Genomic DNA, 22,420 nt, shown 5'->3' with positions numbered 1-22,420 from the left:
GTCGGAAGATTAAGAATATTATTATAAAAATGTTTTTTCCCCCGCCCAACGGTTGCTACCACCTGTTATGTCGCGTGGAACGTAACTACGACGTAATAGACAATAAAACAAAAAATATTATAAAGAGGTCTAATTTTTGTTACTTGATAATCTTGTCACCATTAATTTCACCATATTTTAACAGTTCGTCCCTAAAGTCGGAAAATTAGTTGAATAACCCATTTTGAAGATATTTGTTGTCATTATGCTGTTATATATCACGATGAAACTATATCGAATGATGACAACAACAAAACACAAATATTCTGGGTTTTTTCAATTATTAAATCTCCTAACTTTAGCGTCGTTTCACAATTAATTTGCCTAATTTGTGTCACAGTGTGCCCCTCAAATGCCCCCCCCCCCCCAAAAGCAACAACAATAGAAAGAAAATGACAAAATTTGCATTTCAACATTTTATTCAAATGGAATGCCAACAAATATAATTTTCAATAGGATTTATTTAGACCATTTGTGATTTATGCGAACTCGATAACATTGCCATCAACCACACATTTCCATATTATAGGGAAACACAAAATGTAAAACTTCCTTTTCATGCTATTCAGTTGTCCAGTTATCACTTTCATCCTTACATACTTGAGAGATTTCCAGCACTTTTACAGCCACATAAAAGTTGACAAAATAGATACATGATTCATATAATAGCCACACAACATGACTGAAAAAAACAAACAAGATATAATTAATTTCATTGTTTAAAATTAACATCAAGAGAAGTCATCTAGAATTAATCAGAATTCACCAGCATTCAGTGCTAAGAAAGAACCGGTAGGTCCAAATAAATTTGTCACTGAATCACTCATTATTCTGAATTAATGTGGACAGCTAAATGTGAACTATCTTTTCCACCAGACTGCAATTGTCATTATCTTTTAATTTTTTTTAATGGCTTTTATTTTCCAGTCTTTCTTACAGTATGTCTGAAATCACACGATAAGACTTCTCAGATCATGTTTGAGGCTAATAAGACACTTAAAAGTTAAGTTTCTCATTTTATTTGGTGAGCCCATTGATGTTCTCCGGCACGAGACCCTCCATGACGGCACGTTTTGACTCCAAGATCTGCAAGATTGACCAAAAGAAATCTTAGAAGAAACAATACATTCTACATAATGTTCGCAAGAAGATGCATTCACCTGGAAGTTGGCACTGAGGCCGATGATGCTCTGCATGTTCGTGCTGTAATAGCCCAGCACGTATTGTCCACCCAGCAGAGGGATGTCGTCCTTATCCACGGAGATCTAGCAAACCAAAAATATTTGATGAAAAATGTCAAGGACAAAACTGTAGATGTACACAAGACTGGAAGGATGATCATGTTGAAGGTTAAGGAGCAGCTTATGTTATGTTGCAATAATATATTAAGACACAGTAAAGGCCTCTTTGACGTCAATTTCTGTTTGCTACATGATACATGCTAATTCATCACCTGTATGACTTCATCAATCTCTGGCAACTCGTCCTCTCGAACCCATACAAAAGTCTCGTAGTCGCTCGAGCTCTTGAAGCCAACCTGCGATTCAACAACACGGCATATGTTTATTGTTACCTCCACCAGGCAAAATAATTTTTATTCCTCCCGGGATGCACCCTGTAGAGGCCGATCCAGTCCCACGTTGAGGAGAAGAAGTCCTCCTGGACGGTGTAGTTGAGGAGAGCGTCCTGGTCGGCACTCCAGACGCCCTCAGGTGACACGTGAACTAGCGGAGTGTCAAAGTGTTTCCTCAGCTGTGGCAACAAGAGTGTTAAACCAATCAAATTCAGGGGAGAATCAACCTTTTGCTAAGCCACACCCACTGAATTCAGGCCCAATCACAGCTCAAAACTGGACAGAGGCACTATGGCTCGGGCTAAATCTACGTCTTGTCTCTCACCTCCAGGCTGAAGCTGGCCATGACGGGCTTATGGTCGCTAACGCCATAGCTCATGTCGCTGGTGTATTTATCCTGGTTGACCACCAGGGGGTACTCATCCAGGTTGTCATCCGTGGCGGTCGACAACTTGTCGTCGTCGTCGTCTTCCGATGGCGAGTTTTTGGGTTTGATGCGCCACAGGATGCGGTCGGTCCACCCAGGCTTCCTTTTCTTGCCGCTAGGCGACACAAGACAAAATGGAGGCCTGTCCTTAACTTGTTAGCCAAAATGCTAACCTTACGCTAAGTGGATAAAGATATTCGGTCATCGAAATCACACATTTTGTCCGCTCCAAAGTGTCAAATGTACAATAATTTTATACTGTTGTTAGCATGTTATTCACAATGCTAACATTGTGCTACTAGCTTACTAATGCGAGGCCTCGTTACTTTCTGTACTAGCAACAGAATTTGAGCTATAACTCAAGCTTCGACAAGTGTGGGATGAGACACATTTGTCATTGTGTAACTCATTTTGTCTCCGGTTTCTAAAGGGATTGGTGGTTGCCATGGAGACACCCACCTGGGTGGGTCTACTAGCCGGACAGAGAGCAGTGCCCAGGTGAGGGAGATGAGCAGGAAGAGGAGGGTAGTGCTGCAGCGCTGTGGGGGTCTGGGCCTATACATGGTTAGGGGCAGCGCTGCAGTGCTAACGCTAATAGACACACACGTGCACACACGATGACATCACAACCTAATCAATTAGGGAGAATGTGGTGCCTGTGACAATAATGCTATGCTGTTATTAGCTTGTCAGCTAACTTGATGCCGCTAAGTAAGTCAGCGAAGTAAAGTAAAATGAAAAGATTTTAAAAACTGCAGTTTGTTTACTTTGTACATTCAAACTGACGGCATGCGAGATTACAGCCAACATCTTCAGTCAAAGGCCAATGTAAAGAGTGTGTGCGCGTGTTACCCAAGGTCATAGGCGTCGGAGTTCCGGCTGAACTTGTAGGTGGGCTTGAAATTCAAGGGTCCCTCCTCAAACTCCTGCAGAAAGGCCTCCTTCTTCTTCATGGTGAGCAGCTGCATGAACAGGAAGTGCATCAGCTCACGTGCGTGCGTGTGCGTGTGCATGTTTGTGTGTCACCTGGTCCTTGCCCCACAGCAGGTTGAGACGTCCGTCATTAATGGACGAGCGCAGGAAGTGCAGGCCGTGGTCGGCGATGCGGAAATTCAAGTCTCCAAACCAGAACACTAACCTGTGTGTGCAGGGATGAGGGCAATAGACATCTTTGAAAAAAAAAAATTGGTGCCCATTTGAAAATTTATACACAGTTTCAACAGTTCAATGGATCCTCGGGCCTTGGCGGAGGTTCTTTTTTGTTGTCGACTGACTTGTGGTCTAGCACCCGACGTGCATCATCCGTGTCGAACTCTTGCGTCTCCAGGATGTGCTCGAACTCGTCGACGCGCTGCAGGGCGTGGCTCATGTGCGCCGCCAGGTGGCAGTTGAGGAAGCACACCTTGTGGCCGTAGAAGGAGAAGCGCACCGACACCGCACCTTTGTTACCCTACAATAAATATTTTCATTAATTAATTTAGAGTCAAATGAATTCAATGAATTATTTAAGGTCAATACCCAGTATCCGAAGATTCCGGTGCGGGTGTACGTGCTGTGGATGTCTCGGATGTAAGGCAGGTGCGACTGTTTGGCGAACACCAACAGCAGTAAACCTTGCATCCTCACTGACGCCACCTGCATGGATGCACGGGGAATTACATGTGCCATGACTAAAAAGTGAAAATAGTTGCATATAGATCACCTTGACAAATCCTCGTGGCGCCAGGGTGTCCATGAAGACGTGACTCCACGAGTCCTCGACGATCAAGTCCGAGATGAACCGGACGGGCGTCGCGCATACTTCCTGTAGCCTGACACATGACAACGCATCACTTCTGTTTACAGCCCAACTGGTTTCAAATCAATTTTGTGCTAATTCCATATTTTTTTGTATTCACATCTCTTTGCATCACAACTGGTTTCAAATCAGTTTGATTTTTTTCCCCCCACTCGTATTAACATTATTGTTTACATTACATCTGGTTCAAATTAGTTTTACGTTCGTCTCAAATGATTCCCATTAATTTTTCACATCTTTTTACATTACATCAAGTTTCAAATTCACTTAGCATTGGTTACATGTTAAATTATGTTGCGTATGGTTTTAAATCTTTTTCACATAAAAAAATGTTTTCGCTTCTCTTTAATTTTCCAATCAGTTTATGGTCACCTATTTTTGATTCCCTTTCACATCCATTTATATATATAAAAAAAAAAAAAGCTTGACATCTGGTTTCACATCTGTTTACATCAAATCTGGTTTCATATCTGCTCTCAAATCTGTTTATTGGTTTTTGTACCTTTTCTGTTCCTTTCATGACTATTTCAAAGGAACGTTTTCTTTCCTTTTCACTTTTTACAATCATGATATTGCGTATGGTTTCACGTCAGTTCTCACCCAATGGCGTAGACATCAGTGGGCGGTTGGACGTCCAGCTGCAACAAAGAGGTGACGTCATCGGGAGGCTCTGCTGTGGCCACGTTCCACGTCACCATGTGCAGCCTGTCAACGTGATCAATATTATGAAATCAAAGATTTGATTTGGCTCTGTCTGATTTGCGTTTCAAATGGTTACACCCATTTCCCATTCCCGTTCACATCTGTTTACAATACATCTGGTTATAAAAGAGTTTCACATTTGTTTTCTCATTTTGTTATTACCTGGTTTTTTTTCCACCCATTTCAAATGGCTTTAATTACATTTTCCATTCATGTTCACTTCTGTTTTTAGATTACATCTAATAAAGATCCCTTTCAAATGTTCTTACATCTGGTATTATAAATTGTAAAATTATTTGACATCAATTTGCATTCATTATATGAGGTTTCTCATCTGTTTCAAATTTGTTTTGACCTTCTTCTTTTTTTTACACCTCTTTCAAAGTTTGAAATGTTTTTACTTTTGTTTTCTATTTATTTTCACATTTGTTCTCATTAAATATGGTGAACGGTATGGGATTTTTTGTAATAGGTTTTTGGTGAGCTAACTAACGCAGGCACGCACGCACACACGCACGCACGCACATACACATACTCACCCACATACAAAAAAAATAAAATAATATATATATAAAATAATAATGTTTTAAATAAATAAAATAAAGAGCAATGATGATGACATTTCCGAATGAACAATACTGAGCTCTTTAAAAAAAAGCAAAAAATAAAAATATGGTGTCAAACCAGTTTCATGTTCCCTTTTCACCAGCCTATGTGTCGCTTTAGATTTTTTTTTTCCTCACTCATTTTCACATCTGGTTTCACATCTATTTACATCACAGCTCTTCATTTATTTTCAAATCAGTTTCATGATTGTGTTTATCTTATTCTACAGTTATTTTAAATGGTTTTACATCTGTTTCCAATTCATTTTCACACCAGTTGACACACATCTGTTCACATTACACGGGGTTTCCAAATAATGTCTCATTTGTTTTCATCAGTTTTGGACTTTTTTTTTTTTTTACATCAGTTTAAAATGTTTTCACATGAATTAGGCTTTTAAACTATTTTTTTTATACTCACCAGCCACACAATCTAAAGATATCCAACACAAATATTGTGCCTTTCCAAATAATACATCTCCAAACTCATAATAATATTATGAGTTTGACCCAAAGCACAAGCACACACAATCAGTTCTTGGCGGGGGGGGGGGTCCACCTGAAGGCGTGGGTGGGCAGCGCGAAACGCGAGCATAGTTGAAAGGCATCATCCAGCGTGCGCGACATCTCCTCGCTGGCCTCGTCCTCCGAGCTCATGTCGTCGATGCGGCTCAGGAGTTGAGCCAGCCTCTGGCGTAGAAGCATTCGGGATGACGACGACGTCGACGACGTCGATGCGCCGCTCGCCGTGCTGTCCGAGCGCAACCGGGCCCGGCCTGACAGGAAGTCCATCTCTGGCGGATAAACTAACTTCCTGTTGTCCTTAAAGGTCCGCTGGGAAAGAAGTGTCGCGATGCGTCCTCTGCGAACTTCCGTCCATAATAAAAGCAGCGGTGTGGATTTGGAGAAGGAGATTTAAGTGAGGAATGTGGAGGCTGTTGTAATAAGCGGGTTAGGTGGGAGGCCGCCATTCCGCAATCTCGGGCCGCCGACTAATGAGCAGACAATGGCATTAGGCTTCTTTTGGCCGTGTTCCACTTTTCCTTCTCATGTGGGTGATAGGTCAACATTCTTGTCGGGGTGCAAGTACAAGTGCTGTCCCTTTCACATCCATTTCCTATTTCATTTTTCACATCTGTTTACATAGCATCTGGTTTCAAACCCGTTTCAAATCGCATTCACATTTTCACTTTATTCTTCTGCCCCTTTAAATTTTGTTTGCATTCATTTTCACATCTGATTTCGTATCGGTTTACATTTCACTGGTTTCAAATCTGTTCACATGACATCTGGTTCCAAATCTAGTTCATGTTTTAGTCCTGTTACATTCCTTTTAATTGTTTTGGCGTACATTATTTATTCATTTTCATTTCCGGGTTCTCATCTGTTCACATTACATCTGGTTTCAAACTTATATGCATTACTGGTTTAAGCTCTCTTTCACATTTTGACCTAAATTTATGTAATTTTCAAACTTGTTAGCCAAGCATTTTTTACATCTGGTTCCTCATCTGTTTCCAAATGTATTTCACTTTTTTTTAATTATCTTTTGTATTAGTTTGAAAAGTTTTTACATTTGTTTCCAATTCATTGTCATATTTGTTTCACATTAGTTGACTTCGACTGGCTTCAAATCTATTCCACGTTTTCAACTTTTCTTTATGTCCAATTCATATAATTTTTATATCAGTTTCTTGACTTTCAAATCTGGGTTTACATCTGTGTAAATTACATCTGGTTTATAATCTGCTTACATTTCTTCTGCTTTCTAATATCATTTGCTTTTCCACCTTATTTGTTCATTTTCATGCATTTATGGCTTTGCATTACATCTGGTTTCAAATCTCTTTCACATCTTTTCACCTTTAGATGTCTTTAGTTTGTTTCCAACTTGCATACAGATATAGCTTCACATATGTTTATATAACATCTTGCTTGCTTACTCTCTTTAGATTTAGATTTAGATTAAAATCTTCCTCCCGTTTTGTTTGTTTGCTTGTTTTACAAAATGCTTTTACATCTGTTCCCCCATCATTTACCTATCTAGTTTTAATTATGATTTTTTTTTATCACATCTGATTACAGCATATATATATATATATATATATATATATATATATATATATATATATATATATATATAAAATTTGTATTTATATATTCTTCATTTAGTTAATTTTAATGAATTTGATCCAATTTATTTCACATTGCACACATACATAAATGAAAGAGCGTTCGTTGCATTGCTGTAAGCATGTCACATGCAGAGACTTAAGCGGAGTGTTTGTAAGTGGATCAGAGAGGTGAAGAATGGCAGTTTTATTGCACAAAACCCGCCCCAAAGCTTCTTATAACGGTTCGGGGCGATGCGTGTTTCGTGCGTCAAGAGCAAGAAGAGAGAGACTAAAAAATTTAAATAGAATGAACTCACCTGCACTTGTCTCTTCCGCCACTTGGAAACCTAGCAGCACTCATATCGTCCCCTGCGAGCGCGCACACACGCACGCACGCACACACACACACACTGTTAAATCTCTATGCCGGTCACCGTGGCAACAGTCAAAGCTTCACATGTCATCTGTGAAATGGATTTTTTTAATCACCCAAAGTATCATCGATGTTAAATACAGCAAAACCCACAGTGGGCACTGAAATCATTTGAGCGCGACAAAGTAATAATTCCTAAAATAAATAAATAAATAATTAGAAAGTTACCAAGTAAATATCAGGCATGGTTTTATTTTTGTGGTCCAATTGGGTTATCAGACACATCCATTGCACAACCTGCTCCTATTTATTTCTCAGTCATTCTTAAGTTTTGTGTCTTTAAAGAGACTTCCTGACATTGGGCAGCATATTTTTTTGCTTGAGAATACCGCGTGACCCTTGAGATCTCATCATATCACATATCATGAACAGATTCTAAGACACTCCATGCCAGATGTAGCAAAGCAACCCCAGAACTTAACCAAGCTTCTTCTTCTTTTTTTTTTTATTACAAGTGTGTTTTCAGTACCTGTGTCTGGGCTCCTGTTGTGGTGAGGTGTCCGGAGGAAGCTGCAGACTCCTTGTGCGCAGATGACGAAGATCTCCAGGGAGGAGTCCGGAGTCTGGATCGGCTTTCCCGCTGACACTCCCGTTGTTGGAGCCGTGGACTGGCTGCTCTGGCCGCCACCTGCTTGCACACAACAACAGCAACCTGCTGCTGCTGCCGCTGCTGCATGGGGGACTTAAAGGTGGGATCAAGCTTATGATGCAGGTTGCTTGAGAAGCATTATGTCATTCATGAATGGATACATTTGTTGAGTCGACATGACGCATGCAATTCGATAGCCAAGTTTGGACAACGTGCCATTAAACATACAGGAAGTCAGCCATTTTGTATCAAAGCGGCCATGAGGTGGTTTAAATTGACGACTTTTCATGAAATGTGAACAGATTTTGACGAATCAGCCCCTGAAGACAGTTTCACTTTGCAACATGAAATTTGGTAGACATGTCTATCATGAGTAAACCCACAAAAAAGTCTCAAGAAGCTATGCCGGAAAACCTACATGAAGTCAGCCATTTTGAATCAAAGCGGTCATAAGGGGGTTTAAATTGACGACTTTCCATGAAATGTGAACACATTTTGAAAATGCTGAAGCCAGTTTCACTTTGCAACATGAAATTCGGTACACATGTCTATCTTGAGTAGACCCACAAAAAAAGTCTCACGAATGCCGGAAAACCTACAGGAAGTCAGCCATTTTGTATCAAAGTGGTCATAAGGTGGTATAAATTGACGACATTCCATGAAATGTGATTTTTTTGGTGAAAATTCAGTTCCTGAATCCAGTTTCACTTTGCAACGTGAAATTTGGTAGGCATGTATATCATGAGTAGAACCACAAAAAAGTCTCAAGAAGCCATACCTGAAAACATACAGGAAGTCATCAATTTTGTATCAAAGCGGCCATAATGGGGTTTAAATTGACGACTTTTTGGTTAGATTTTTTGTGTCATTTCTGCCATTTCTCGTGGTCCTTCAGACAAACTTATCCGACTAATACCAAATTTGAAACAACTATACAGCCTTAGACTAAATTCAGCCCTTGACTTGGTTTTCCCTTTAAACTTTGATGCACGGAAAAGTACTAATAAAATGATTGACTGTTGCCGGTTGTAAATAGAATCTACATTACTATTAAACATATGTGCAGTAATATAAATATTTTCCGCCTCATTCGGGGTCATGAACTTGTCACAAAATGTCCCTTTAAGCAGGATTTGACGTAATCTTTGCCAACTGAAAGCCTGATTAATTTTGCCATTAGTGTGCAACGTGTGAATGTGTACGAGGGTGCATGTGTGTTTGAGTGAGAGACATTCACAAATATGGAATTAAGTATTCTTCACATGGTAAAAAACAACAACATCCATTTGGTTGTCTCTTTTTTGTTTTATTCATTTCATCAATTCACATTTCCAATGTACAATTTGTGTTCTTGGAAGATTAAGATGACAACAAAAAAAGGCACAAATCCACAAGAAAAGATCAAGAAAAAACAAGGGGCACGCTAACACACGAGTAAGAGTCAAAGGAGCTGAAAAGTCTTTTTTGTTACATTTCTGGCCTTTTCATTTGTATTAATCAAGTGGCGTTAGTGATTTCCCTCTTAGCAACATTTAGCTCGGAATGACAAAAGCACTATGACAATATTAAAAAAAAACAACATTTTTTTTATGCAGTCCTGTAATGTGGTCCTTGTGCAGAAAGTACAGTACAATACTTTATACAAGCCTGAAGATGGCTTGGAAGTTTGGAGAGTTGACAGCAAACATGTGATTCAATACCATAATCATCTTTTCTAATTGATTCAAATATCTTTAAGGGTTCTTGACATATAGCAGAAAAAATGTAAATCAATAGGCTTCTCGCTTGGGACATTTTATACAAACAAAAACAGTCACATCACTGAACGTCACACACGCACACATGCACGTATGCTCATGCACACACGCAATAACAACAGAACACGGTTCAGTCTGGAAAAAACAAAATCCCCCCCAAAACAAAAACAATAAGAGTTCTGGACCTTTTTTTTTTTGTCGTCATGGCAGTTATTGCTATCGCTGGATAAGCTCGTTTATCCACTGGAGAGGTGACCCGCTAAAGCCGCGTTCCCACCTTCAGTTCGGAACGGTCACGATACAATTTCATTTTTTCAACGATACCAACAACAACATAGTGGCAACAGGTGTTATTACTTACAATAACGCACTTTAGTCCGATACAGTTTATAGCGATATGCTAACATTTTGCTTCCAGCGGTCAGCGCTGTATTTAGTTACGTTTGATATGTAATCGATATAATAAAAGTTGTTCGTAAAATTCATTACACCGCTATGACTCGATGATATTTCTTTATGCCTGTGTATCCATACTTTATTGCATGATACACTGTGATATTATTGCCACGTCTTTAGTGTCGAGCTAGCTTTAGCTGAGCTTGGTACCCCACTACAGTGTCAAAAAGTGCTAAAGTATAGAAAATGCCTTTTCAATATTTACGTAAAATGTGCTGTACTTCACTTAAGAGTTACTGCGTTTGATAAAATTTGCCTCATTAACTAGTTGCCCGGGGTGTTAAAAGTACAGAATTGTAGCATTATTGTGTTGAAACCATACTTGGCATTAAGGGGGTGTGGTTGGCCTTCAACAACCTTTGCCATCGCGTAGCGAACTGTGGAAACACGGCTTTAAGACTTGAATTCATTTGTCTATGGAGCGTATGCCTGTTTAATTCTCATGCTAACTAAACACTAATTGCTTCAATTGGACAAACTTCCAAGATCACACGCACACACGCACGCGCGCACACACACACACACACACACACACGCACACACAGTCACAAAGCAGCAGAATATTACCAGGGCAAAAATAAAACCAGAACCTTCGACCTGGCGGTTTGTACGACTGTAGCTTTAAACGACAAAACAACACGCTAACGACTCTACAGGAACGCAAAGGTGTCATGAAAAAAAAAAAACACATAGCAGCTGGTGGGGAGAAGAAAAAAAAGCCCACAGACTTACCGATAAAATCATTTTAAAAACCCTGTTGATATATTCATATTTATATGTACAGTATATAAATACTGCATTATACCATACAATGACTCCGCCCCAATCCCCACCCACCCGGCATAGTGTGTATATATGTACAATATCGGAATAGATTCAGTAAATCCTACATGGCAGAGATAAATAACTCTCTGTGGTTCTGGGAATGAATCGATGAATAAATGGCTCTACTGGTTTTTCTACCTTGACGCCTCAGAGCTGTCAGTGAACGGGGCAGGGACAGAGACGAGAAGTTTACTGGGTCCAGCTTCCTGAAAACCAGGCGGTACCGAGCGAGGGAATTTGGGACGGAGGGCGGCCGGCCGGGGATTGGAAATTTGGAGGGGGATGGTCGGATGTTGCGTCTGTTGGAATGGGAGGAGGACGTGAATCCCGCTGGTGTCTCGGTATTCGGGTCTGAAAAGGAGAGAACACAGCAGTGAGGAAAAAATGTGGTTTTGTCTCGGATATCATTAAAGACTCCAATATCATCAATGATTATGACATTGCCCAATTTTGGAACAAAACACCGCAAATTAAGGCTGCAAATTTGAAAGAAGAGTGAAAACAGGAAGTATTTCAAGCTCAGCCTCATTTTTGCTGACGCAATTAGAAAGAAATGATTGAACCTTTTTATTATGTCGATCTTTGGGCATGATTATTGATGTATATTGTGATGATAAGTTAGGTGTGCTAGTTTAGAAAAAATGGAATTTGTTTATTAAAAACTAGATGTATCAAAATTAGTGTGTTCATTTTGAGTTAATTTACAGTTCCTTGAACGCCACCATTTTTTAAAACCAAGATTAATGACCATCCCAGACACGTCTACGGCAAATTTAGCAGTAATAAATTTAATAATAATGCATATAATGGTGGAGATTGGGTCAAGTTGTATTTTACAATTTTAAAATTGTGCAAAATTTCACAAGTTACTTCATGTTAAAGATTAGATAGCTCTTAATAAGAAAAGAAAGATGCACTGAGCTGTCGCCGACTAACAAATGCAATTATGCCATCTAGTGGCAGAAAAATGACCACAGCACAAAAACACTAGTTTTTTTACAGTACAGTACATATTTTTAATTTTAACAAAATTTTATGAATTATTATGAAATTACTGTATCAATGACTAAAAGATGCAGCCATATTTCTATTAGTTTTTTTTCTCACTTTTATGTTAACAAGAGTATGAAAACTTAGAAAAAATATTTTATTGTACATTTTACTGTACATTTAGAAAATATATAAAATTTGCGATTAATCCTGAATTAACTATTGAAGTCATGCGATTAATTACGATTAAAAAATGTAATCACCTGACACCTCTACTAAAACACATAGAGTAGTCAGCACACTGTTATATGACTTGCTCAGGTTCTCTCTCAACATTATATTAAATATTTTTAAATGTGTTTTTATCCTTTTCAAGTGTGTCTAAAAAGTGCAAATAAATGATATAAAAATAGCCACTCGAGGGCATTTTGCATGGTATGTTAGCATTAAGGTAGTGGACATTTATGGACAATGTTCAGAGATGACAATTGTTTTACATTTGTCCACCAGATGGTGCTACAGCACAATTTCACCCATTTTACTATGATGTTTGCACCTCACTACTGAAACTGATAACTCTCACCTGATGAGCAGCAGCATTCACAGTCTTGGGGGGAGGGAGGGAGGCAGACCTCAGTCCTCTAGCGCCACCATGCCTTTCACTGGGTCCTTCACTCGCATCTACGAGACGAGCCACACACAGTCACCGCATTCCACTTCCAGTTCCACTTCCTCCCCTTCGACGCGTTACCTCGTCCAGCTCCTTGCGCGTCTCCTCCTCCATGCGGCGGATGTCCTCCATGTTCAAGTCGATCCACTTGTCGATCCAGCAGAACAACTGACGGTGGAAGTTGGTAAACAGGCGCTTCTCTTGCTGCGGACGCATATAAAGGAAAGTCGGTCGCTGCGTCGGGTGGCGACCGATCATAAACTGCCTAGACGGACCTTTTGGATGAAGCTTTCCACTTTGTTCTGCAAGCCCCACCACTTGAACTTGACCGTGACCAGCTTGTAGGCACACATGTGTGGGCAGTCTTTCTTGTTGGGGAGCTCCTTCTGCGTGAACAATTGTTTAGGTGTCAATTCTGCTGCCCGTTCAGGCAGCTCTGGTAGTCAAACATATTCATAAATTGTAAGTGAAATTTAGAACAACTTAACTTCCTAGTTAGGAATACTCTACATCAAATGACACTCCCTTTTTTCGCTTTTATTTCTGCAGCAGCCCGTTTAGGCAGCAAACTTCGTTGCACCCGTTACCCTTTACTACGTAGGAAGTGACTACCCAAGATGACCTACTAGTTATGAACATTCCATAGTAAATATCACTCTGTTTATGTATTGATTTTATTTCTACAGCAACCCATTTAAGCAACAAACTTGTTAGGCCTGAATGAATTGTGATCTCTGCTGTTTGCTGCTAGCGACGCAGTGACCATACAATATAACCTCACAATTATGAATATTCCACATCACCTGTCTCTTACTTATTGTTTGCATTTCTGCTCCCTCTGCTTGTTGTCCCAGGTAGGACGTGACCCTACTCATAACTTCCTAATTGAGTTGCATCCTTTGTTTTTCAAATTTGTTGATAAATGGCAGCCCGTTGAGGCGGCAAACCTGTCAGACCAGATCTAATTACAATACATCTCAATTGCTTCAAGACACGTTTAATTATGAGCATTAGATTGATTTTTGTCCAATTCGACAAGGTTCAGTAATAAGCAACCCGTTTAGGCGGCAAACTTGTTAGGCCTCAAAAACAAGATGAACATCCGTACCCGCCAGTCTGGTCCTAGAGGGCCTCGTGCCGTCTTCACAGACTTGTACCTGCAAGGATCCTCCTCTGGCTTGTAGTCCTGCCGAGAAAACCAAAATATGACATCACTTGAATATGGCGTCCTTCAAAGTGTACATCGGTGGTCTCGAAAATAGCGCCGCACACCTTGGGCTCCACTTGAGTTCTGTCGGCGATGTCAATGTAGACGACGTCCACCTTCTTCCAGGTTTCTGCATCCAAACCGTGAACCTAAAACCAGAGACACAGACGCTTTAGAAAAGCATGGCTTTCTGTGGTCATCTTACATTGGAAAACAGGACAAGAGTTCTGACTAGAACTTGGAGAAGGGATCCCCTGTATTAGCCATCTTCCATCGGTTACCAGTAAAATCTAGAAGAGAATGTAGAATCCCTTTCTGTGGTAAAACCACTCATGAAATGGAGTCACGAGTGCTGACTAGAACTAGGATAAGGGATTGTACAGTACATTTCTTATATTAGCTTCTTTCCAGTTATTGTCTATCAAATCTAGAATGTAGAATCACTTTCTTGGTTAAATGACATAAAAACAAAGGGTCACGAGTGCTGACTAGAACTCACAGAAGGGATGCTACATCATTTTCTGCCTTAGCTTCTTTCTGTTCATTCTCTATGAGAATCAGTTTTTTGGTCAAATCACAAGTAAAAAATAATGCGTTGTGCAAAAATGATTAGAACTTGCAGAAGGGATCTTGCATCTTTAAGTGTATTTCCTGTTTTAGTTGCTTTCCATTGGGCTCCTGTAAAATCTCGACTAGAATGTAAACGTTCTTCTGTGGTCAGATTACATATCAAAACAAGTCACGACTGCTGACTAGAACGAGAAGCCGGGATCAAGCAGTGGTTCCCTATAAAAATGAGAACAATACAGAATCCCTTTGTGTTGACAGATCACATGTGAAACCCAGTCATGAGCGATGACTAAAACTAGGAGAAAGGATCATTCCGCGTATTTCTGGCATTCGTTTTGTGCATTGGCTCAAACGTAAAAAAACAAAACAAATTTAGCCAACAAGGATGCTGATTAAAAGCTCATGGTTACGTTATCCTGGCGTCCCAGGTCAGGTTTGTGCCACGTCTCGATCTTGATCAGGAAGTTCTCCTTCATGTATTCATTCTGCCGTGGGAGAAGAAACAGCATTGGAGATGACAGTGAAGAAGACGCGCACACGCGCACACACACCCCCACCCACACACACACCCCCACCCACACACACACACACACACCCACCCACACACACACACACACACACACACACACACACACACACACACACACACACACACACACACACACACAGTCATGGTGCCTGACTACCATTGCTGTCTCTATGAGATCAAATGTCTCTCGTCAGCAGTCATGTTCTCGCTAGGTGTGTTTGTACACAACATTGAGATTGTACTTACAGTGATAACTGCGCATCCAGGTGGGAGAATGCAGCCAAAGACAAGGACAGAAGAAAAGAAGCGATTGAGGGATTTGAGGCAAACTTCATAATAAACAATGTTTTTGGGGCGTTTTTTTTTTGTTGTTGTTGTGAATGCGTGTGCGCTTGTATGTGTGAGGATCAGGTGATTGCACGCCTCCTCTCTCGGGCTGGACATCCAGTAAATTATTCAGGCCCTCCATCAGGGTGCCACAGATGTAAGTGACCAAAGCTGGCGTTACACTGAATGTATTTTATGTTCTAATGTCAAATGTACAAGAATATTATGAAATCATACTACATCATTAGTATCAGCCTGGAGTGTGTATGGGAGTACGTTGGTGCATTCTTATGACTAAAGTACTATTGTGAAATATGATACTGCAGTCTTTGTACTGTTTGAAATGTGTATGTGTTACCTGTGCGACAGTACGGGTACGCGTTCCAGGCTTTCTCGTGGATGTTGAGGGCTGAAGACGGAGCTAACATTCTGACGAAGGACGGCACTTTACTGCAGGAAGAGAGTGTTTGGGGACACGGAAATCAAGCTGTCAGGAGCCGGTTTATTGCTACAATATATTTTGATTCAGCAAGGGGGCAACTGTGAAGCTCTTCAGATTGGGAAATTATTATTATTATTACTTATAATTGTAGTATAGGGTCAGATCGGGTAGCAATCAGACAAAATCTCTAGGACAAGTTTCGTCTTGGAAAGATCAATGGAAATGGCCAAAATGGCAGACTCCTTGTGTCTTTTATGGCATGGCTACTTGAGACTTTCTTGTGGGTCTACTCATGATAGACAAGTCTACCAAATTTCAGGTTGCAAAGAAAAACTGGTCTCAAGGGCGGAATTTTCCAAACAATACATGGGAATTCGTTTTTAGAAAATGACGGTAAAATGTCCGCTTTCATCCAAAATGGCAGACATCGACTTTTTGGTGGGTCTATTCATAATAGACCACCAAATTTCACGTTGCTAAAAAAAACTGGCGTCAGGGGCTTATTTTTCAAATAATGCATGTGTTTTATGGGGGGTCCTCTGGCAGTGACTATAAAATGGCCGCTATAATCCAAAATGCCAGATTTCCTGTGACTTTTGCGGCATGGCTTCTCGAGACTTCTTTGTGGGTCTACTCATAATAGACCAGCTCACTAAATATCACATTTCTAAGAAAAACTGTGATGTCTGGTCGGTGCTGGATTTCACTTTTCTTTCTTTTCTTTGATCCTTCCTCGGGTCTCCTGACAACTTCACAACTCTAGCTGGATTCTGAAGTATTCGGCTTAGGTGAACAGTATGGGATTTTTAATAGGTTTTAGGTGAATTAATGAGTACACACTCACACGCACGCACATACACGCACATGCACATGCTCAAGCACAAGAGAGAGAGAGAGCAATGATGACGACATGTCGAATCGGTAAGATTACCGAATAAACAAAACTGAGCTCTCTCAGAAGAAAAAAATGTCTAAGAAAAACTGGCTTCAGCGGCGTATTTTTCAAATAATGCCCATCGGAAATTACTCTAAAATGGCCGCTTCAATCCAAAATGGCAGATTTCCTGTAATGTTTATGGCATGGCTTTTTGAGACTTTTTCATGGGTCTACTCATAAAGATCAGTCCACCAAATTTCACGTTGCTAGGAAAAACTGTCTTCAGGGGCTTATTTTTCCAAATAATGTCTTTTGGCAATTACTCTAAAATGGCCGCTTCAATCCAAAACGGCTGATTTTCTGTGATGTTTCTGGCAAGGCATCGTGAGACTTTGTGTGGGTATACTCCTAATTGACATGTCTACCAAATTTCATGTTGTTACATAACACAAGTTTTGGGGCCTGAATTTTCAAACAGTTCTCATATTTTGTGGCGAATCATCAAATTTCGCCACCATGCAAACAAAATTGTCCTCCACTCAATTCACCCATCTGCCTCGTAGTTGGCAGCTAACAATCAAACAACAACAAAAAATCTAGTTTGTCTTTGAAGGACCCTTAGAAATGGTCAAAATGACCCAAAATTGGCCACTTCAAAGCTAAATGGCAGACTTTCTGTGTGTTTTTTGCGGGTCTGCTGGTGATAGACGAGCCTACTCAAATTTCTGAGCTTACCTACTTTACAGGGGCAGAAAGGAGCTCATGATACGTTCTTACCTCTGCAAGTGGTAGATTTTGTGCGTGTACTGGCCCTTCTCGCCATCTTTCTCGTAGGGCTCGTTTTTTAGCACCTCCACGCCTTCGCCGCCTCCCGTCTCGTTCTTGCTGGCCTCGGCCACCGAGTACAGCTGGCCCACTTGGTACTGTCAAGGGAGGAAAACGCTAGCGTCATTTTTTTAGACTGACTCTAGATTGATTCTTCCTCAAGCGCTTATCAACCCTCCGCCATCAGCCCCCCCCCCCCCCCCCCACACACACACACATCTTGCTGATCCACGTGACTGCGGGAAACGCAGAACAATGGCGGCCTTTCTTTCTTAATCGCATCTAATCCACTGCACGCGTAACCTCAGCGCAAATCTGGACACGCGGCTTGTTGACGTCTTGAGTCCACAAGGTGCCAAGGCCTAAGCGAACAGCGAGCATTGACAGAATGATTTTTGCCTTCAGGTTAGAGAGTGAAACAAGTGCGGGTCAACAGCCTTTGCGGCTTGCCGAATTTAGATAATTACACGCGTGGCTGCAAGCAGCTGTATCTTATACACATCATAGTGAACCAGGAAAAAGACAGCGTAGCTGGCCAGAGTGAATAGAAGTAGAAAATTGTAAATTTTTGATCCAATCTTTATTTTATATCTAATACAGAGTAATGTCTCAAGATGTTTGCAAATGACTGCATCTCTATGAATTCTGCCCAGCAACAAGCAGCTAAGAAAATGAGACCAAGAGAAATAAATCTCAATGAGTGAAAAGATCACCCCACGATAACACTTCGGGCGCTGAAAAACTGTTAACCGACTGGAAACGAAACCCAACCGCTTCTTAAAGGAATTTCAAAACGAGGCCCAGTACAGTCTTTGTGGCACTTTCCGCCCTCAGGGGAAAAAAAAGGACCACATCACACATTTGTGTATGAGTGGTCCGAGGAGAAGTGAAGGTCAAGGACGAAGGAGACGCATCTCAGAATCCTTCAGGCTATTCTTCGCTCAGCTTTTCATCGGCACAAAAATGAAACAGGACGGACATTTACAAGCCACCGGAGACGGATTTAGAGTCTTAAGTGGGTGGAATTTTATTTTGAAATAGCCTGCCGGGTCATAACCATCAAAAAGCCGTCAAAACGGGTCACAATACCACCCACGGGTTTTAAACGATCGTTCGATTGAAGACGTGCATTTTAAGGAGTTGCTTGAACAACAATAAAAAAAAAATCAACAAAGACATGGGTACAAACAAACAAAACAACTCTTTCACTGAAATTGATTTGTTCAGCACTGTTTACATACACAGAAAATAAAACAAGCAGCAACAGGCATTGGGTGAAATAGTACAATACATAAATAGATCATTTAAATTTACCTCTTCCACTGAGATAGGAAGAATCACTCGACTGCGGGACAAAAAAGAAGAATGTCAATAGTACTGAAACATAGACATGAACTTGTTTAATGGAAGTTACTGCATTGAATACAAAACAGTGGTAGACAAGGTGAGATGCTAACAAAGACACTAAACCGAAGGCAACATCCTATTGTACCTGAGTTTTGAATTCAATGTATGCCCAAGTGCCACAGAAAAAATTTGAATCCGCAGTTTTATAATTTATTGACAGCCCCAAACTACACTAAAGGCAACATCATTCATGATGTACCTCAGTTGTGGCTTTAATTCTTACTGGTTGGGCTAAGCAATGATGAAGTGTACTCTTGGCCTTTGTCAATGGGGTTTTAGCGATAGTGATTTTGACAGAATGGACCATCTCAAACTACAGGCAACATTACAATGTACCCATGTATAATTGTGGCACGTTGCGGCTTTAATTATTACTGATTGAGTTAACTAATTGTACAATTGACAGTGTCTACAAAGAAACACCCAGATGATATTGATGAATGGGACAGTCTCAAACTGTAAGCAACATCATGATGTACCGAAAACTTGACTTTAATTCTTACTGATTGAGCTCACTCTAGATTCTAGAACAACCCAACTACTTTGTCAGTAGGGTTGCATCTGTGATCTTGATGAACGGGACAAATTCAAATAGGAAACCTCTTGATGGAGACAAGTTTAAAACGCGCTACACAAGAATTGAAATATCCAGTATCAACCTTCCCTGCCCTTATTTTGACCTTTTGCTGCTTTATTTATTATTGATTGATCATACTGTTGACATGGTGTACTCCAAACAACCCAGATCACTTTATACAGTTTTACAAAATATGGTGGCTTTAATTCTTATTGATTGAGAAAACCGACAGTGTCTAAAATGCGCTATCATGCTATGCTAACGGACGTACCAAAATATGCAGTGTATGGCCAGTTCGACATAATCCCGCTTTCCCTGTTTGCTAATCTGTGGCTCGACCCCAAACTGGCACAGCTGCTGCAATCGGGACCATCCGAAATATAAGTAATGATAATAATTAAAGTCGGAATGACAATAATTAATGCATCAATTCTCAGTGTCAGGGCTTTTCGCATTACTCTTACACTTACATTTTACATCTATTATGAGCCTTATTGTTAATCCCACACTATATCTGGATTATTTTGACAGGTGTGAGCAAGTCAGCTATCAGCGTTGACAGCATTTAACGCTTTTTAATTCACTTCCAGGCGAACCGCCGAGGCCCAGACTCTCCCTAATCGCTGCATGTCATCACTCCTGTTTTTTTTTTCTGCCTGTGTGGCAGTGGCAATTTATTGATTGAATCCACGTGACCATGCCATAAAAAAAAGGCTGGGCTAGGTGTGAGCAGATGGCCTTGCCCTTGCTGCTGCTAGCAGGCCTCAGCTATTAACGAGCATTTTTAGCATCTTGAGATGCTAATATATATATATATATATTTATTTATTTTGTTTAAATTTTTTTTTTTAAATGTACGTTTCAATTGCTTCCTAGCTGCACACATTCTTCCAGTGTGGCCCCGTAAGGGGTTTCACCTTCACCGTGCATCCATCAAGAACATGGAGGAGGGAGGGTGGAAGAGCAAGGGAGGGATGTGGTTTTGTCTTTTACGTATATTTTTATACAATCCATGAGCAGCAGAATGTGAAGGGCACAGCCGCCATGCCTGAGCCGTATGCTGCACGTGAGGATGATGATGATGATGCAACAGCCTTCATCATCTCCCGCGCTTCATGCGGTGGAAATATGACATCCATACCCCCCGCCCACCGCTCCCCCTTCATCCTCTCATCCTCCACCCTCAATGTCGCGCTCAGACACGCATACTTACAATTCCTTGATGAGCATCGTTGGGCAAGTGGATGTGGAAAGGATTAAAAAAAGAACAAATAGGAAAAAAATAGCGTCGATGCCTGTTTGCTCCTCTTCCTCTTTTTTTCACCCGCTATGTCATTCTACCTCCGCAAGCCGCCGACTGGCTGCTGCCGTGCGCGATGACTTCCTTCCTGCGCGCGGCCTGCAGCTGCAGAAGGGGGGACGCCGTGCATGGAGGGGGGAGGGGGGGGGGAGTAGCGGCGGACGAGTCCATTTAGGATATTAAGAGGGGGTGGAAATGAAATAGCAGCAACTCAGCGGAGTATTGAAACACCAGGTTCCAAAATGCACGCCAGAAATGAATAATTCATAATAATTAAAAGTGGAAGTTACATGGACTTGGTGTCTGGCCCTTTAAGAGTGCTGCGTTAGCGTCATCGTAGTTTGCCTGACGTCACAGGTGGGGCAGCGTCATGAATAAATTCGCCTATCAGGCCGCCGCCTTACGTGACGTCACCGTGACGCTCTTCGTGTGAGCTCGTGTACTCAACACGGTGACTTAAAAAAAAGGAGAAAAAAGTGGAAAACGGATATGAATTTTATTAAAACAAGCGATCTTAGGTTGTCTCATAAAATACCACCATGTCTTTAAACTAGCATTAAACTAGCATTATTATAGACTTACTATACTTATATCGATATAATTGTATTTATTTATTTTACAGTTATAAACTCTAAACAGAAACTACATTTTAGGGGGGAACACTTGAAGCAAGTGAAATCAATCTATCCATCTATCTATCCATCCGTCCGTCTCTCTCTCTCTCTCTCTCTCTCTCTATATATATATATGTATGTATATATGTGTGTGTGTGTTGCAGGTGTACTTAATATTCTGTCAGTTGTGTGAACAAGAATCAAGTGTTACAAAGGTAGTGGTGACCTCAATCACATCAGGGACCTCCAGATGTCCCCCAGCGTCTCAGGTCCTTTACTGTAATCCGGACCCACCGTGCTAGAGTTCATCAAATGTGCTTGTACGTGCATGTGCGTGTGTGTGTACGTGAGTGTGCGTGAGGCTTGACCATTATGCAACGGCGGAGGGCTGTCATATTTATAGCGCATCTGCATCCGACCGCCAACATCCGCTCGTCATCAGCCTTGGATTTGCTGTCGGGAAGCGTGTCAGGGACACCGCTGTCCCATGAATGAACGAATGAATGATGGGAACAATGAATGACATCGCATGCATTGTGATAATCCCGTGCCGGATACCGAAAAAAAAACTTTATGTACAAAATCAATAACCACTCTATGGTGGTTGGCTTTCACATTGTCTGGTTTTAGTTGTTATTATACTGATCATGCACCAAATTCCATGTGATAATCCCGTGCCAGATGCAGAAAAATGTTAGTACACTAAAATAGATATAACGTAGATTAAGACACAGTATGTATAAAAAAAAAAGATCGGGTATTAGTGG

The 22,420-nt window shown here is 40.9% G+C and overlaps 2 protein-coding genes across 3 annotated transcripts; both read right to left on the bottom strand.

Annotated features, from left to right (window-relative positions):
- Positions 1–440: 440 nt before the first annotated feature.
- inpp5kb (inositol polyphosphate-5-phosphatase Kb) lies at positions 441–8,304 on the bottom strand. 2 transcript variants are annotated; one of them, XM_086098480.1, is made up of 13 exons: positions 8,161–8,304; positions 7,576–7,627; positions 4,438–4,542; positions 3,742–3,850; positions 3,558–3,674; positions 3,314–3,489; positions 3,066–3,177; positions 2,892–3,001; positions 1,938–2,154; positions 1,654–1,791; positions 1,493–1,576; positions 1,200–1,304; positions 441–1,125 (listed from the first exon to the last, which is right to left on the bottom strand). In XM_086098480.1, the coding sequence occupies exons 2-13, from the start codon at positions 7,617–7,619 to the stop codon at positions 1,057–1,059; spliced, it is 1,386 nt and encodes a 461-aa protein (XP_085954606.1). In that variant the 5' UTR covers positions 7,620–7,627; positions 8,161–8,304; the 3' UTR covers positions 441–1,056. The 2 variants fall into 2 exon arrangements, with proteins under 2 accessions (XP_085954606.1, XP_085954605.1); XM_086098479.1 differs by lacking the exons at positions 7,576–7,627; positions 8,161–8,304 and adding an exon at positions 5,704–6,127.
- Positions 8,305–9,565: 1,261 nt separating this feature from the next.
- pitpnab (phosphatidylinositol transfer protein, alpha b) lies at positions 9,566–21,162 on the bottom strand. Its single transcript, XM_086099096.1, has 12 exons — positions 20,953–21,162; positions 19,070–19,100; positions 17,708–17,853; positions 15,970–16,061; positions 15,531–15,538; positions 15,166–15,240; positions 14,251–14,334; positions 14,087–14,164; positions 13,254–13,364; positions 13,060–13,182; positions 12,892–12,989; positions 9,566–11,669 (listed from the first exon to the last, which is right to left on the bottom strand). Exons 1-11 carry the CDS (start codon positions 20,967–20,969, stop codon positions 12,942–12,944), a joined length of 813 nt encoding a protein of 270 aa, XP_085955222.1. The 5' UTR covers positions 20,970–21,162; the 3' UTR covers positions 9,566–11,669; positions 12,892–12,941.
- Positions 21,163–22,420: the final 1,258 nt, after the last annotated feature.

The sequence above is a fragment of the Leptonotus elevatus genome, chromosome 16 (assembly GCF_054856555.1).
Source record: "Leptonotus elevatus isolate MCC_2025b chromosome 16, RoL_Lele_1.0, whole genome shotgun sequence".
NCBI classification, from domain to species: Eukaryota; Metazoa; Chordata; class Actinopteri; order Syngnathiformes; family Syngnathidae; genus Leptonotus; species Leptonotus elevatus.
Note: the sequence above shows the minus strand (reverse complement) of the source record. Positions and strands in the feature narration are given on the sequence as shown.

Coding starts and splice junctions, on each gene's coding strand:
- inpp5kb (XM_086098479.1), bottom strand. CDS start 5,936: ATGGACTTCCTGTCAGGCCGGGCCCGGTTGCGCTCGGACAGCACGGCG. Junction 3,178..3,313: donor CGTCGGGTGCTAGACCACAA/GTCAGTCGACAA, acceptor CTGCACACACAG/GTTAGTGTTCTGGTTTGGAG. Junction 1,792..1,937: donor TGGCCAGCTTCAGCCTGGAG/GTGAGAGACAAG, acceptor TTGTTGCCACAG/CTGAGGAAACACTTTGACAC.
- pitpnab (XM_086099096.1), bottom strand. Junction 16,062..17,707: donor AAAATCTACCACTTGCAGAG/GTAAGAACGTAT, acceptor CTCTTCCTGCAG/TAAAGTGCCGTCCTTCGTCA. Junction 13,183..13,253: donor TGGAAAGCTTCATCCAAAAG/GTCCGTCTAGGC, acceptor ATGCGTCCGCAG/CAAGAGAAGCGCCTGTTTAC.